The sequence below is a fragment of the Mastomys coucha genome, unplaced genomic scaffold, assembly GCF_008632895.1.
Source record: "Mastomys coucha isolate ucsf_1 unplaced genomic scaffold, UCSF_Mcou_1 pScaffold21, whole genome shotgun sequence".
Taxonomy (NCBI): Eukaryota; Metazoa; Chordata; class Mammalia; order Rodentia; family Muridae; genus Mastomys; species Mastomys coucha.
This window is the reverse complement of record NW_022196904.1, coordinates 115,819,519-115,831,017: the sequence shown is the minus strand read 5'-3', so window position 1 is coordinate 115,831,017 and position 11,499 is coordinate 115,819,519. Positions and strand designations below refer to the sequence as shown.

General features: G+C 52.5%; 3 protein-coding genes across 5 annotated transcripts in view; all 3 read right to left on the bottom strand.

Annotated features, from left to right (window-relative positions):
- Positions 1 to 4,544, bottom strand: Tbx6 (T-box transcription factor 6). 2 transcript variants are annotated; one of them, XM_031384621.1, is made up of 8 exons: positions 4,150 to 4,544; positions 3,827 to 4,061; positions 2,665 to 2,932; positions 2,426 to 2,572; positions 2,278 to 2,348; positions 1,333 to 1,406; positions 1,068 to 1,251; positions 1 to 989 (listed from the first exon to the last, which is right to left on the bottom strand). In XM_031384621.1, the coding sequence occupies exons 1-8, from the start codon at positions 4,265 to 4,267 to the stop codon at positions 776 to 778; spliced, it is 1,311 nt and encodes a 436-aa protein (XP_031240481.1). In that variant the 5' UTR covers positions 4,268 to 4,544; the 3' UTR covers positions 1 to 775. The 2 variants fall into 2 exon arrangements, with proteins under 2 accessions (XP_031240481.1, XP_031240479.1); XM_031384619.1 differs by having other exon boundaries at positions 528 to 989; positions 1,068 to 1,406.
- A 718-nt stretch (positions 4,545 to 5,262) lies between these two features.
- On the bottom strand, positions 5,263 to 8,554 carry Ypel3 (yippee like 3). 2 transcript variants are annotated; one of them, XM_031388294.1, is made up of 6 exons: positions 8,463 to 8,554; positions 8,015 to 8,047; positions 7,609 to 7,791; positions 7,465 to 7,508; positions 7,146 to 7,254; positions 5,263 to 5,749 (listed from the first exon to the last, which is right to left on the bottom strand). In XM_031388294.1, exons 3-6 carry the CDS (start codon positions 7,723 to 7,725, stop codon positions 5,660 to 5,662), a joined length of 360 nt encoding a protein of 119 aa, XP_031244154.1. In that variant the 5' UTR covers positions 7,726 to 7,791; positions 8,015 to 8,047; positions 8,463 to 8,554; the 3' UTR covers positions 5,263 to 5,659. The 2 variants fall into 2 exon arrangements, with proteins under 2 accessions (XP_031244154.1, XP_031244153.1); XM_031388293.1 differs by having other exon boundaries at positions 7,945 to 8,047; positions 8,463 to 8,548.
- Positions 8,555 to 9,914: 1,360 nt separating this feature from the next.
- Positions 9,915 to 11,499, bottom strand: part of Gdpd3 (glycerophosphodiester phosphodiesterase domain containing 3) — an 8,765-nt gene continuing 7,180 nt past the window's right edge. The window contains exon 10 of the mRNA XM_031388292.1: positions 9,915 to 10,108. Coding sequence (XP_031244152.1) covers positions 9,965 to 10,108 — 144 coding nt within the window. The 3' untranslated portion in view covers positions 9,915 to 9,964. The remainder of the gene's footprint in view (positions 10,109 to 11,499) is intronic.

The following is an 11,499-nucleotide window of genomic DNA, read 5'->3' as shown; positions in this document are numbered from 1 at the left end:
TTTGGTTTTGTTTTTAGATAAAACATTTTGAGAAAAAAAGAAAAAAATTCTAATAAAAGAAGAAAAATAGTCTTAGGGGTTCTGTCAGGTTTTTTGATTGGGGTGGACATGGAGTCCTGCTCTGCTTGTTCACTGGGCCAGAGCCTTCAGGCTCCATCTGCTAATCTTTCCCAAAGGCTTCCTTAGTGCTGTGTGAAACCCTAGACAGCCTTGATTCTTAAAGCAACCATTGTGAGGAAACTTATCCATCTTCTTGAAGGGGACATGCTCAGAGCAGGCTCTTTCCTATCCACAAGGGCAAGCACCTGGACCTTAAAGCTGTGGCTCCCCCGCCCCACCCAGGGCCAACACCATTAGCTCAAGTTTCCTGGGCACTAATGTCTTTGGAGTTTTATTAACAAAAATACTCTGATCTTGAGAACAAATTGGTGTGGCTTACACTAGTGACAAGGCCCCCAGGAGGTGGGGGTACTGGGCTCGGCCCCATTTGTCCAGGCAGAGTCTCCCTCCATTCCTCCATTCGCACTGAGGTGAGAGCTGAGGGGAAGCTGGCCCCAGCTGGACTCAGAGCCGCCTTGCCTGAGCTTTGAAGCCAGAGGGGGTGGAGTGAAATCAAGGTGTGAACTAAAGTGTAGAAGAGAGGCCCACCCAAGCCAGCCATTTGGTGGGGGGAGGGGGGTACCACTTCAATGCAGATGTTACCAGGCTGGGGGAAGGGAGCTGGAGGATTAAGGGATGATGGCATAGGCCTTGTCTTGGCTTACTACATCATGGCTCAGTACATTGGCTTGGATCCCATGTCCAGATAACCTCCAGGTCCTGGGTATGGTAGAGGGAAGGGGCCCCCTTGAATGAAATGTGGGGCAAAGGATGGTACAGATGGAGCTGTCTGATAGGCAGAGCCCCCTGGTCCAGGCTGTAGGTCCAGGAATGCAGCTGAGTAGGGGGCTGGGCGCCCAGGGTCTGGAGCCTCAGGGAAGCTGGGGGTCCTAGTCAGGAGAGAGGTATAATAGAAGAGGGTCACCCACCTCCTGGAGCACCCAGCCCTCTGCCCTTGTCCACCTTACCTGACTGGTAGGTGACTGGGGGCCCCATGAAAAGCTGCCGGGTGCAGGAGGTAGGCCTCAGCACTGGGGCCCCCACATGGAGGAGCTGAGGCAGAAGCAGCTTCCCGGGGGGTTGGGGCCTGCTCTGGATCTGAGTCCCGAATGTCCCCACCCAGGGTGGAGTCACAGGGACCCCCTGGTGTATCTGAGGAGACCAAAAGCACAGGTGGGTTAGGAAAGGCTCCATGTCTCAGGTTTGGCCCCATGCCACCAGGACAGCACTCACCCCCACTCCCACAGGCCTCTGTGGCCACTGGCTCTGGGCCCTGAAGTTTCCTCTTCACACGGGCATCCCGCTCCCTGGGGAATGATGGTGATGATGATGTGATGATGATGGCACTGATAGTACTTACCAGGTGCCAGGCATTCCACCCTCCCAGGCACCCTGTGGGCATTCTACTCATTTTACAGATAAGGAACTGAAGACCAGAGAAGCCACTAAAAAGCAGCCGAGCTGAGATTTCCTCTCAGACTTGGATCTCGGTTCTTTAGTGCTTTCTTTCCTCCTTGGGTATTTAGAATCTGAGACAGCCCCTTCCCAGCAGCAAGATCCACTAGCTGCCCAACTTCCTAGCTGCCCCACAGCCTTTCTGCACCTGGCAATCTATACTTCTTCCAGGAAGGCCTCCCTGACCTGTGGCATCACACACCTCCCTCACGGCTAGTCATAGCGCTCTCCATATTTGAGCTAGTGAACCAGTCACTGTCTTTTGGGATAGACTAGCAGCTCTCCCAGGGCTAGGTCAGCTCTCAGGGCAACCCCTGAGAACTCAGAACAGATGCCCAAGTCCTTCCTCGGTAAGCAGTGTCTAGCTTCCCGTCTCTTCCACTTGCCCCTTCAGTCCAGCCTGCCTCAGGGCCTTTGCACTTATGTTTTTCCCAGGCACGCACCTTCCCCTCCCCTTCCTAAAGGTCTTTGTCAATTGTCCTCGGGTGCCTTTTCTCCACTGTTTCCCTCCAGGCCTTGCCACCTTTGGCATGCCTGTCTACATCTCTCATTTTTGTCTGCTCTGGCGACTAATCTATCAATTGTATGAGGACTGAGCAAGCTTAAGTATTTGTTGCATCAAGAGTGGATACATGTTTTTACTTACCATCATGTTCCTGGTACCCTGGCACAGTGCCTGGCACACAGTAATTAGTAAACATTCACTGAATGAATGATGCCCACCTCTTACAGTTTCTGCCATTTTCTCGGAAACCTTTGGCAAAGGGATTGGCTGCGATCTTCAGCTGTGTGATCTGAGGACACACATGCAGATCAAAGCCCCTGTAGCCTGAGCTACAGGCACTCCCCTCCCTCAAGCAAGGTCACTCACCCTAGGATTCTGGTAGGCTGTTACAGAGATGAATGTGGTCTCAGGAAATCGGAAGGAGGCCACACCCCCCCAGTGTTGGCTGCAAAGTTGGGTGGCTCTCACCAGGTGGATGCGTGGCTGGTACTTGTGCATCGAGTGCAAGATCAGCTGGGAGGGAAGAAATGAGGTGACTCCCAGCCTTCACCTTCCTCCCAGTACCACCCTAAAACCCTATCAAAGAGTTCCAGCCTGGGCCTCACGTGGCCATGGGGGTCCAGCGTGCTGTTGGTGAGCTTAACGCGATGGAAGGATACGGGCTGCCGCATCCAGTGGGCACCGGTGGCAGGAGAATCAGGGTGAATGTAGACACGGTCGGGTAGGCGGGGCTCGGCCTTGCCACTGGGCTCCCAGTGCTGGCCCTGCCAGCGATATCGGGCCCCATCCACTGGAACCACATCCAGAAGGAACAAGTAGCGGGCCTCTGGGTCCAGGCCAGTGACTGATACGCGGCAAGCAGGAAACATGCGCCTGCACAGAGGAAGGGGAGGGAGAAGAGGCCTGGAGCTAGCTCCCCACTACCAGGAGTGAGCCCAGGACCAGCAAAGGAACTAGCAATAGGCACCTCAATTTGGGCACAGTAAAGCCAGAGAGGTGTAATCAGGTTCTCCAGCAGAGTCCAAGAGCCATTTTACAGATGGGCAAAGGGGACAGACAGGCCAGAGCAGGTTAATCTCCCCGCTTAACCCTTTCACTCTCCTTTCTAGTTACAACATGGTACAATTCTGTCTCGGAGCCCTGGCCACTTGCTGTCCAGGCTCCTGATCCCTGCCACTCTATTTGCGGAGACAATGGTGACGATTTTCTTCCTTAGGAGTTACCTTAGGAGCCTCTTGCTCTCCACCTTGGTGCCATCACTGACCCCTGTGGCTGCGAAGACAAACTCTCTTCAGAAATAATAAGTGCTGGGCTCTGGGGACAGGATTTATCCTGAGCTTCAGGCCTTAGGGACCTTGCCAGAACTCACACGTTTAACATTCACCTTCCTTCAGGGTGAGCTGGGACTGAGTCACACACTGACCCTGATCCCGGACAGATTCTCCCACACTGATCACTGACTGGTCCTTGACCCTTCTCACAGGCTGCCTGTTTCTGAGTTAGGCCACATGCCAACCTACGTACGACCCAGCCAGACTGACCTCTCTGACCCTTGATAGAATGGCTCCTAAACCCAGTCACAAACTCCCCAGACTGATCCTTGAACCTTGACACAATGTAACTCCTGTTCATCCAGGATCACAGATAGTGTCAGGCCATAGTTAAAGAGTCTGCTGTCTGGGTTGTACTAGCCCTGGAGAGTACCTAAACCTAGCTCTGTCCCCGGGAATTGTATCTTTTCTAGAAGCTGACCTGGCCATCCCTCACCTGCCAGCCTTGGTGATGATCATCTCTGTCCCCACAGCGCTGAATTCCTTCCACAGTTCCTGGTTCTCCAGGCTCAGGCTGACCCCAGGAAGCGAGTGAAGGGCTTCTGGGGGTGGCGGTGCTGTCTCAGGGCCCAGAGCAGACGGGAGAAGGGGCAAAGGAGTGGGTGCCGCCAGAGTGTGGGGAGCTGCCTCAATCCCAGAGAGGAAGCAATCCAGTTTAGACGTATCCAAATCTGGAGATGTGGGAAGAATGAGGATCCAGGGGAGGGCCACATATTCCCAGTTTCCTGCCCCTTACCCAGAGCCAATCCAACCGCTCACCAGGGTAGCGGTAGCCCTCTGTCAGGGCAGGTGGGAAGGTGGAGTCTGCCCCAGGCTGGGGGTGTCCCAGACGGTAGCCAGTCCCCAGGGAGGGGTACAATTCTCGTGGATGGTACATGTTGTAGTTTCTTCTGGCCTTGTGTCCCGTTGCTAGAATCCGGGGTCTAAGGGATGCCCCCTTTATAGCTCACAGCACAGCCCCTTCCAAACTAGAGATCACAGCCCCTCCCCTCCTTGGGGCCCTGGAGGTGGGTTGGAATGGAGACCCCTGGGGCCTCGAAGGGGTCCAAGAGGAGGCCGGATACCTGGGTACCCTCCCCTCTCCCTCGCGGCTTCACTAGTCCCGACCCCCTACCCCCTCATTACATAATTAACTCCTCGGCCTGATTGATCCCTAGGGCTAAGACAGGGACGCAGTTTGGCGCTTCCGGCCAGCTGGTCTCCTTTCCCACGGTGGGGGCAGACCGGCTAGGGGGCAGGGGTGGGATCTGGATCCTGGCACCGAGCCTAGGATCCCGGGTTAGACCCTAAAGGCCCAGACTTTCTGGAAGGTGACCCCTCCCTTTTCTTCACTTGGAGGACTAGCCTTGCGAAGTGAACGCGAGGACAAGTGCAGGATTGGTGTCTGGGCTGATACGGCAGACCCCGGGCATCTTCAAGAGACTGCAGCAGAGGACTAAAGCCTAGAGTCCTCCCTGGTTTATAGTCTGAAAAGCCTCCACCAAGTCTCAAAAGTTGAGGGGCGTGCACAGCTACAAGTCTACGGTATCTCGTGCAAGGCGCAAGGTCTCACGCCGAGAACACTTCAACTACACTTCCCAGTAGGCACCGCGCCAGTCGCACGCAAAGGCCACAGACGAGCTGTGTTGGGGTCCCTGGGAATTGTAGTTCAGACCGTGGCGGCAAAGCCAGAGAATTGGTGGTCTTCTCTGAAGCTTGCCCCCTAGGCACTGACGCCAAAACAAACATAGGCAAGATGTCAGAAGCTAGACTAGTTTGGTCTACTGTTCCTACTCCATTCCCCTTGCTGAGGCTCTGAATGGTACTCATCTATAAGGAAGGAACTTCGATTCCAGGTCCCCTTTCTGTATTCCATGTGAGCCAGGGGCTGTCTCCATTCCATTGTTTTATTATTTACAAACACGCTACAGAACGAGAACAGACACGTTGCAGGTAAGAGGGATCCAGGGGGAGAGATTCACAGAAAGAAGGTGCACTGGGGCCATGAGAGCAGCGCACAGGCCAGATCTATGGGACAGGCAAGACAGGAAGGGGTTAAAAAATGAGATCCAAGCCAGCCAGATCGCAGGGAGGTGTGGGAGGCAGGGGGGTACAATCCCCCTCTTTGTCTCCCCCCAAGGTCACAGTGCATGCAATAAAATATATGTACAGGAGCTGGATCCTTCCCCTGTGGGGACCCTGAGGGTCCAGAGCTCCCTTCAGGAGGAGGAAGCCAGTGGCTCCCCCTGGCGGCCAGGCCAGACTGAAGCCACATGCGTCAGGAGCTAGGTCAGTCCCAGCCGTTGTCTTTGATCATGTGGTTGAGTTCAATGATGTACTTCCCCTCTTTGTATTTCTGGCTGCTCTCAAAGGCTTGCTCCTGAAAGGAGAGAAAGCTCCCAGTCACAGACAATACTTTTACCACTAGGCAATGGGGGTTGGAAATGAGTATGATTGGTCTTGTTTTATACCATGAAAAAACTGTGGCCCAGGGAAGCTCAGCTACCTGCCCAAACACAACTGGCAAGGCTGTTTCTCACTGGGAATAGAGAGAACTCTGAGTCATGGGTATTTCTGAAAATGAATGACAGCTCCAACACGGAGGATATGGAAGTACCTACAAGATTTCATAGTCCAGGGATTACAAACTGGTGGCCTAAGGGCCATTCAGCCTACGGTAGTTTTGTTTGGATAGCAGAGAGCTTAATATAAACAACTTTAGGAGCTGGGGATGTTTAGCTTGTGGGAGGGCCTAGATTCAATACAAGTACCACCAATAAAACTTACAACTAAATGACAAATACTCACTCTATTTCGCCCCAGTCTGCTTTCTCTACCCTAAATCTATGCTACCCATTTATAAAACCACAGTATCTGCTTGGTCTTCTAGACACTTGAAAGATTTTGTTGTACTTTGAGACAGGGTGTACACAGCCCTGGGTGTCCTGGAGCTCACTAGGCTGGCCTAGAACTCAGAGATCACCTGCCTCTGCTTCCTCAGAGCTGAGATTAAAGGAATGCAGCACCACATACTGCTGACATTTGAGTTTTTAACCTCTGGTCTAGGCCATATTTTAGGAATTTCAGAGGGGCCAAGCAACCTGTCCAAAGACACACAGCAAATCTGTGGCAGGGTCAGAAGTAAAGTAAGGTTAGGACTCTCTGTCTCTGCCTGGGGCATCCAGCTCCTAGAGACATGCCAAGTGCCCAGTTCCCTATACAATCCCCAAATGTATAAGGAATAACTTTGCTACATGTAATCTGATCTTCTGTGCCACGCGGTGGCTTTATGCTCCCGTGCCAGGTAAGGAAATGAGACTTGAGGTTGTGAAATCAGATGCTAGACAGCATCTGAAGCTACAGGAGCTATGCAGAGATCTGGGGACCTAATTTCCACATTGCTACAGAGTCTTAGTTGTGTGATCTTGGGCAGATGTCCTAGCGTCTTCAGACCTCCTTGTCTTCTGTAATAGACTCTGCCACCAGAAGAGCTGTAAAGATCGAGAGACTATATGCTGTGTGTGTTAACGTGCATGGCAGAGAAGCAATCGATAAACAGTGACTCTACATGCTACTCATCATCTAGGACAGGGTGCTAATCCTTTGAGGGAAGGGGACATCCTCAAAGCCCTGCAGAATGCAATGGACAGACACCGGTCACTGGGGAAAAACTGTTTGTGCTGGCCCACTGGTACTCCGAAAGGCAAAGGCATAGGCTTTCGAGGAAGAAGGGATGAGGTCAAAGGCCAGCCTAGGGTCAGGGATCACAAACTCACATATTTCCAGCCCAGAGTGGTCTTGCAGTTCTCGCAGTGGATGTCAGCGACAGCATGAAGACCTGTGAGCAGCACCCTCTCTTCTGCTGGCCCGCAGCCCACATTCACCCTGTAGGGACAAAAGGTAGTCCCAGGGAGGGTCTCAACAGCCCAGAGCCCCCCGCTAGCTAGTATGTTCAGTGTCTGGTCTTAACCTCTAAGAGGAGACTGATCATGGCTTCCTGTCTGAAACAAGGGACTCTGGGAATATTGGCATGATGCCAGGGGTCACAGGTCACAACAGAGGTCAGGAAAAGAAAGGAAGGAGGTAAATACTCACACAGAGTTGAAGAGGTAGGCACGCCCCTGACTGCCCTGGAAGGACTGGAGGGTAGTGGGGAGACGAGAGGAGGGGGTTAGGGCTATTGGTGGGGAGTTGCCAGGCAGCCCATTGCCATTCTGGACTAAAATGTGGCCTGCTTACCTTGGAGATGAGGTCGTCGTGGTTGGCCAGGTGAGCACGGCAGTGGGCACAGCTATACCTCCGGTGACAATCATCCAAGTAGGCCTGAAACGTCTTGGGCTTTGAAATCCGCACCATGGCGGGGGCCAAGGGCAGTGGCCCCACGCGGGGAGCGGCCCACGGGGAGCAGAGGGAGCCCAGTGCCTGCCAGGAAGGAGAGGTGGACTGTCAGGACCAAGGCCACACACATGTAGACAAGCCCAGAACTATGGGGACTCTGTCACACTTGGCTGCTCTCTCCTTTCCCTAGAGCCAGCAGTCTCACCAGGGACCAGAGTCATCTCAGTTTTGACTCACTGAAGAGGCCTCAGGTTGCATCAGCGGGTAAACTGAGGCTGCTAGGAGGAGTTCTAGGTGAGTCACCCACCTGCTTCTGGCCTCACCCCTGCTGAGCTGGCATCTGAAACGTGAAGAAGGGGCTTCAGAGTGGATGGGCTGCCAGTTTTCAGTTTTGAGGGATCGTGGTGGTGGGGGGGGCACGATAAGAAATTGACTGGTCTTTGGGACCCTATTTGGACTAGTGATCGGACAAATGTGGAGTATGGAGTTCGCTTGGGGAAAGGGTTTCTCACCTGGAGGAGGAAGGAGGCCTCCCCAAAGGAGAAGGGTCCCCCTAGGGAGAGGAGGGGTTTTTACCTGCAGGCGCTGAGCCTCATCTCCGCAGAGGGGAATCTTACCTGCATCGCCAAGCCTTACCTGAGACCCCGGGGCTCACCTGGGGCGAGGGGATAGGGGTGTGCGCGGGGGAAGGGGCAGTCCTCGCTTGCGGGGCGGGGGCGCGGGGCGACGCGCAGAGACGTCGGTCCAGGCCTCACCTCGCCTGGGCGCGTGGAGGGCCCGGTCCGCGGGGTGGCCTGGCCTGGGAGTGGGGGGCGCTCCTGATGGGCGCCGTCCCCCCCGGCCCGGTTCGCAGCCGCCTCGACTTGTTTACACCGAGACCAGCTGCTGCCGCGGTTGCGGCGGGAGGGGGAGGGGGCCGGCCTCCCGTCCCGGCGGCCGCCGTGGCCAATCGGAGTGCCGCATGCAAATGAGGGGGCGCGTCAGACGGCGGCCAGCGCAAGCTGGGCTGCCCTTCCCCCTGCTCCCGGCTCCAGCTAGCCAGCTCGCCCGGAAATGCGGCTGCAACTCGCAGCCTAACCCAGAGGCTAACCCGGGCCTGATTGCACCTCTGATGGGTGCTTCTGCTATCTCTGGTGCTGGAAGAGACAAGGATCCTAACCTGGCATGGGGTTAATAGGAGGGTGTTGTCTGTATGCAAACCCCTGAGAAATAGTCGTAATTGTCTTCTTTTATCCACTGACCACAATCCTGTAGTTTCTCCATTTGACCAGGTTCCTGAAGCTTGGAGAAGAGATCCTCTCCAGATATTATCCAGATGGTAAGAGTCAAAGCTGGAATTCTCACTTTTCCCAAGCACGTGGAACAAATTGTTAGTAGGGAAGAGCTAAAGGTGTCCTTTTGCTATCAGACTCCCAGGAACCAACGCTTTTAAAATCTCTACTGCTGACCATCATCTGCTCCAGGCATTCTCTGGTATGCCTGGCCTCCAGGTTTCTGTAGGTCTGACCCCAATGAAAATGTCTGTTTAATCATGTGTCTGGTATACTTAGACGTGTTCACTGCAGAGTCCCAGGAACCAGCAGGCTTGAAAAGTACTGCATTGGAAATATTCATTAAATGAATTAGGTCCCAACATTGTTGGAGATCAGAAAGTGGACGGCAGGTATAGTGGGGGAGCCTGCCTGCTGCAGTTCAGTGCATAAGGTGACCAACATCAGTAACATGAGGAAATTCAGTCCCTTGTGTATGCCTGGGTCTCTTAATGGTTTCAGGAAAACCACTCATCTCTGGATCTCTAGAGTCTAGGGCCAGCACACTTGGGTTAGAGTGGAGGCCAAGCTGGCACAGGGTGTGGTGCCACTCTGCTGGGTCTGGAATGTAGTGGAACAAGTGGGCCAGCTTACTCAGGCCCCCAGGAGGGGTGTCAGTGGGCAGGGTCTCACTTTGTAGCCCTGGAATTATAACTCACAGAAACCCACCTGCCTCTGCCTTCCAAATGCTGAGGTTAAAGATGTTCATCTCTAGGCCCAACTCACCCCAGGCTTTCTTGATCTCCCTAAGATGTTATGTACACTTGCTTGCAGTAAACTCAGAGCCACATTTATGGTATACAAGCGTTCTACCACCAAGTTCCATCCCCAGCCACTAACATGCCACCTTTATAGCCTTCAGGATTGACCCTCCAGCCCCTTGCTTCAAGAACTATGTTACTGTCAAGAAAATATTTATTTTTCTTAAGAGAAAGACAGGACAGCCCTTAGACTGGGGAGGCTGGATCTCTTTGTCCCTGCTTGTCCAGGTAGTGTCTCAGGGCTGTGGGGAAATCCGTCATGACGCCATCGGCTCCCAAGCTGAAGGCCACTTCAAAATCGGATTCTTCATTAAGGCACCAAAATAGCACCTGAACAGGAGAAAAAAAGGACAGGTTAGTTTCCAAACATCAACCCAAAGCTCCCTTTAAACATCCAGAAGGTAGCAGCCCTTCCTTCTGCACAGACTGCCCAGCAATCCTGTCCTGGTTATCTTTTTAGAAACTTCCAAATTGGTTTTTTTTTTTTTTAAAAAGATTTATTTATTTAATGGGTACACTATAGCTGTACAAATAGTTGTGAACCTTCATGTAGTTGCTGGGAATTTGAATTTTAGGACCTGTACTCGCTCCAGTTGGCCCCGCTCGCTCTGGTCAACTCTGCTCGCTCAGTCCCTGCTCCCTCTGGCCCAAAGATTTATTATTATAAATAAGTACACTGTAGCTGTCTTCAGACATGCCAGAAGAGGGCGTTAGATCTCATTAGGGATGTTTGTGAGCCACCATGTGGTTGCTGGGATTTGAACTCAGAACTTTCAGAAGAACAGTCAGTGTTCTTACCCGCTGAGTCATCTCTCCAGCCCCCTAATAGGTTATTAAACACAGCTAGTGTCAAAACCTAAATATATGATCTTAGAGCTAAGTGTGGCCATGCATGTATGTAACTCTGCACTTGGGAGGCCATCAGGGCTACACAGAGTAGAGGCCAGCCAGGGTTATACAGCAAGACTCTGCCTCAAAATAAATAAATAAATAAATAAATAAATCATGTAACTACATGAACTTGCAATTGAACAGTATCAGAACTCAGGATGCAGAGGTGGGTGTATCTCTGTAAGTTCTAGGCCAGGTCTATATAGTGAGTGTCAGGCCAGCAGAGTTGACAGTGAAACTTTGTCTCAAAACAAACAAGAAATTCTATTAAAAACAAAGGTAAAGTAGCACTGTGGTGGTACATGTTTGGTTTTTTTTTAGCACCGAGAGGCAAGAGATAGAAGGAAAAGAAACTCAAAGATACCTTGTGTTTCACAGGGAGTTCAAAGGCCAGCCTTGACTATGTGAGACCTGTCACAAACAATCCAAGAACTGGCAGTTGCTCAATGGTTTAACCCTGGCCTCCTATGTGCAAAGCCCTGGGTTTAATTCCCAGTACTACAAAAGAAATCAAACAAAAACACAAACAAGGGCCAGTGACATGACTCAGCAGGTGAAGTCACCTAAGGACCTGAGAAAGATCCACATGGTGGAAGGAGAACTGATTCCTGCAACACACCCACCCTGTGACCTTGACATGCAGTGTGGGGTGCACCCTGCCCCCATGGACACACGCATAAATACGTGGAATATATTTTTAAGTTAGGTACTAAAAAACCCATCACTAATTATTTTATAATTTCTTATGGTCTCTTCTCCCCTCCCCTCCCCTCCTCTCTTTCCTCTCCTCTCCTCTCCTTTCCTCTCCTCTCCCCTCCCCTCCCCTCCCC

What these genes read in the sequence shown, in the direction of transcription:
- Tbx6 (XM_031384619.1), bottom strand. Translation starts at nt 4,267, where the DNA reads ATGTACCATCCACGAGAATTGTACCCCTCCCTGGGGACTGGCTACCGT. An exon ending in ATCATCACCAAGGCTGGCAG is followed by an intron (nt 2,933 to 3,826) that starts GTGAGGGATGGC and finishes TCCTCTGTGCAG; the next exon opens with GCGCATGTTTCCTGCTTGCC. An exon ending in CGCTGGACCCCCATGGCCAC is followed by an intron (nt 2,573 to 2,664) that starts GTGAGGCCCAGG and finishes CTTCCCTCCCAG; the next exon opens with CTGATCTTGCACTCGATGCA.
- Ypel3 (XM_031388293.1), bottom strand. Translation starts at nt 7,965, where the DNA reads ATGCAACCTGAGGCCTCTTCA. An exon ending in TGCAACCTGAGGCCTCTTCA is followed by an intron (nt 7,792 to 7,944) that starts GTGAGTCAAAAC and finishes CCTTCCTGGCAG; the next exon opens with GCACTGGGCTCCCTCTGCTC. An exon ending in GCCTACCTCTTCAACTCTGT is followed by an intron (nt 7,255 to 7,464) that starts GTGAGTATTTAC and finishes TTGTCCCTACAG; the next exon opens with GGTGAATGTGGGCTGCGGGC.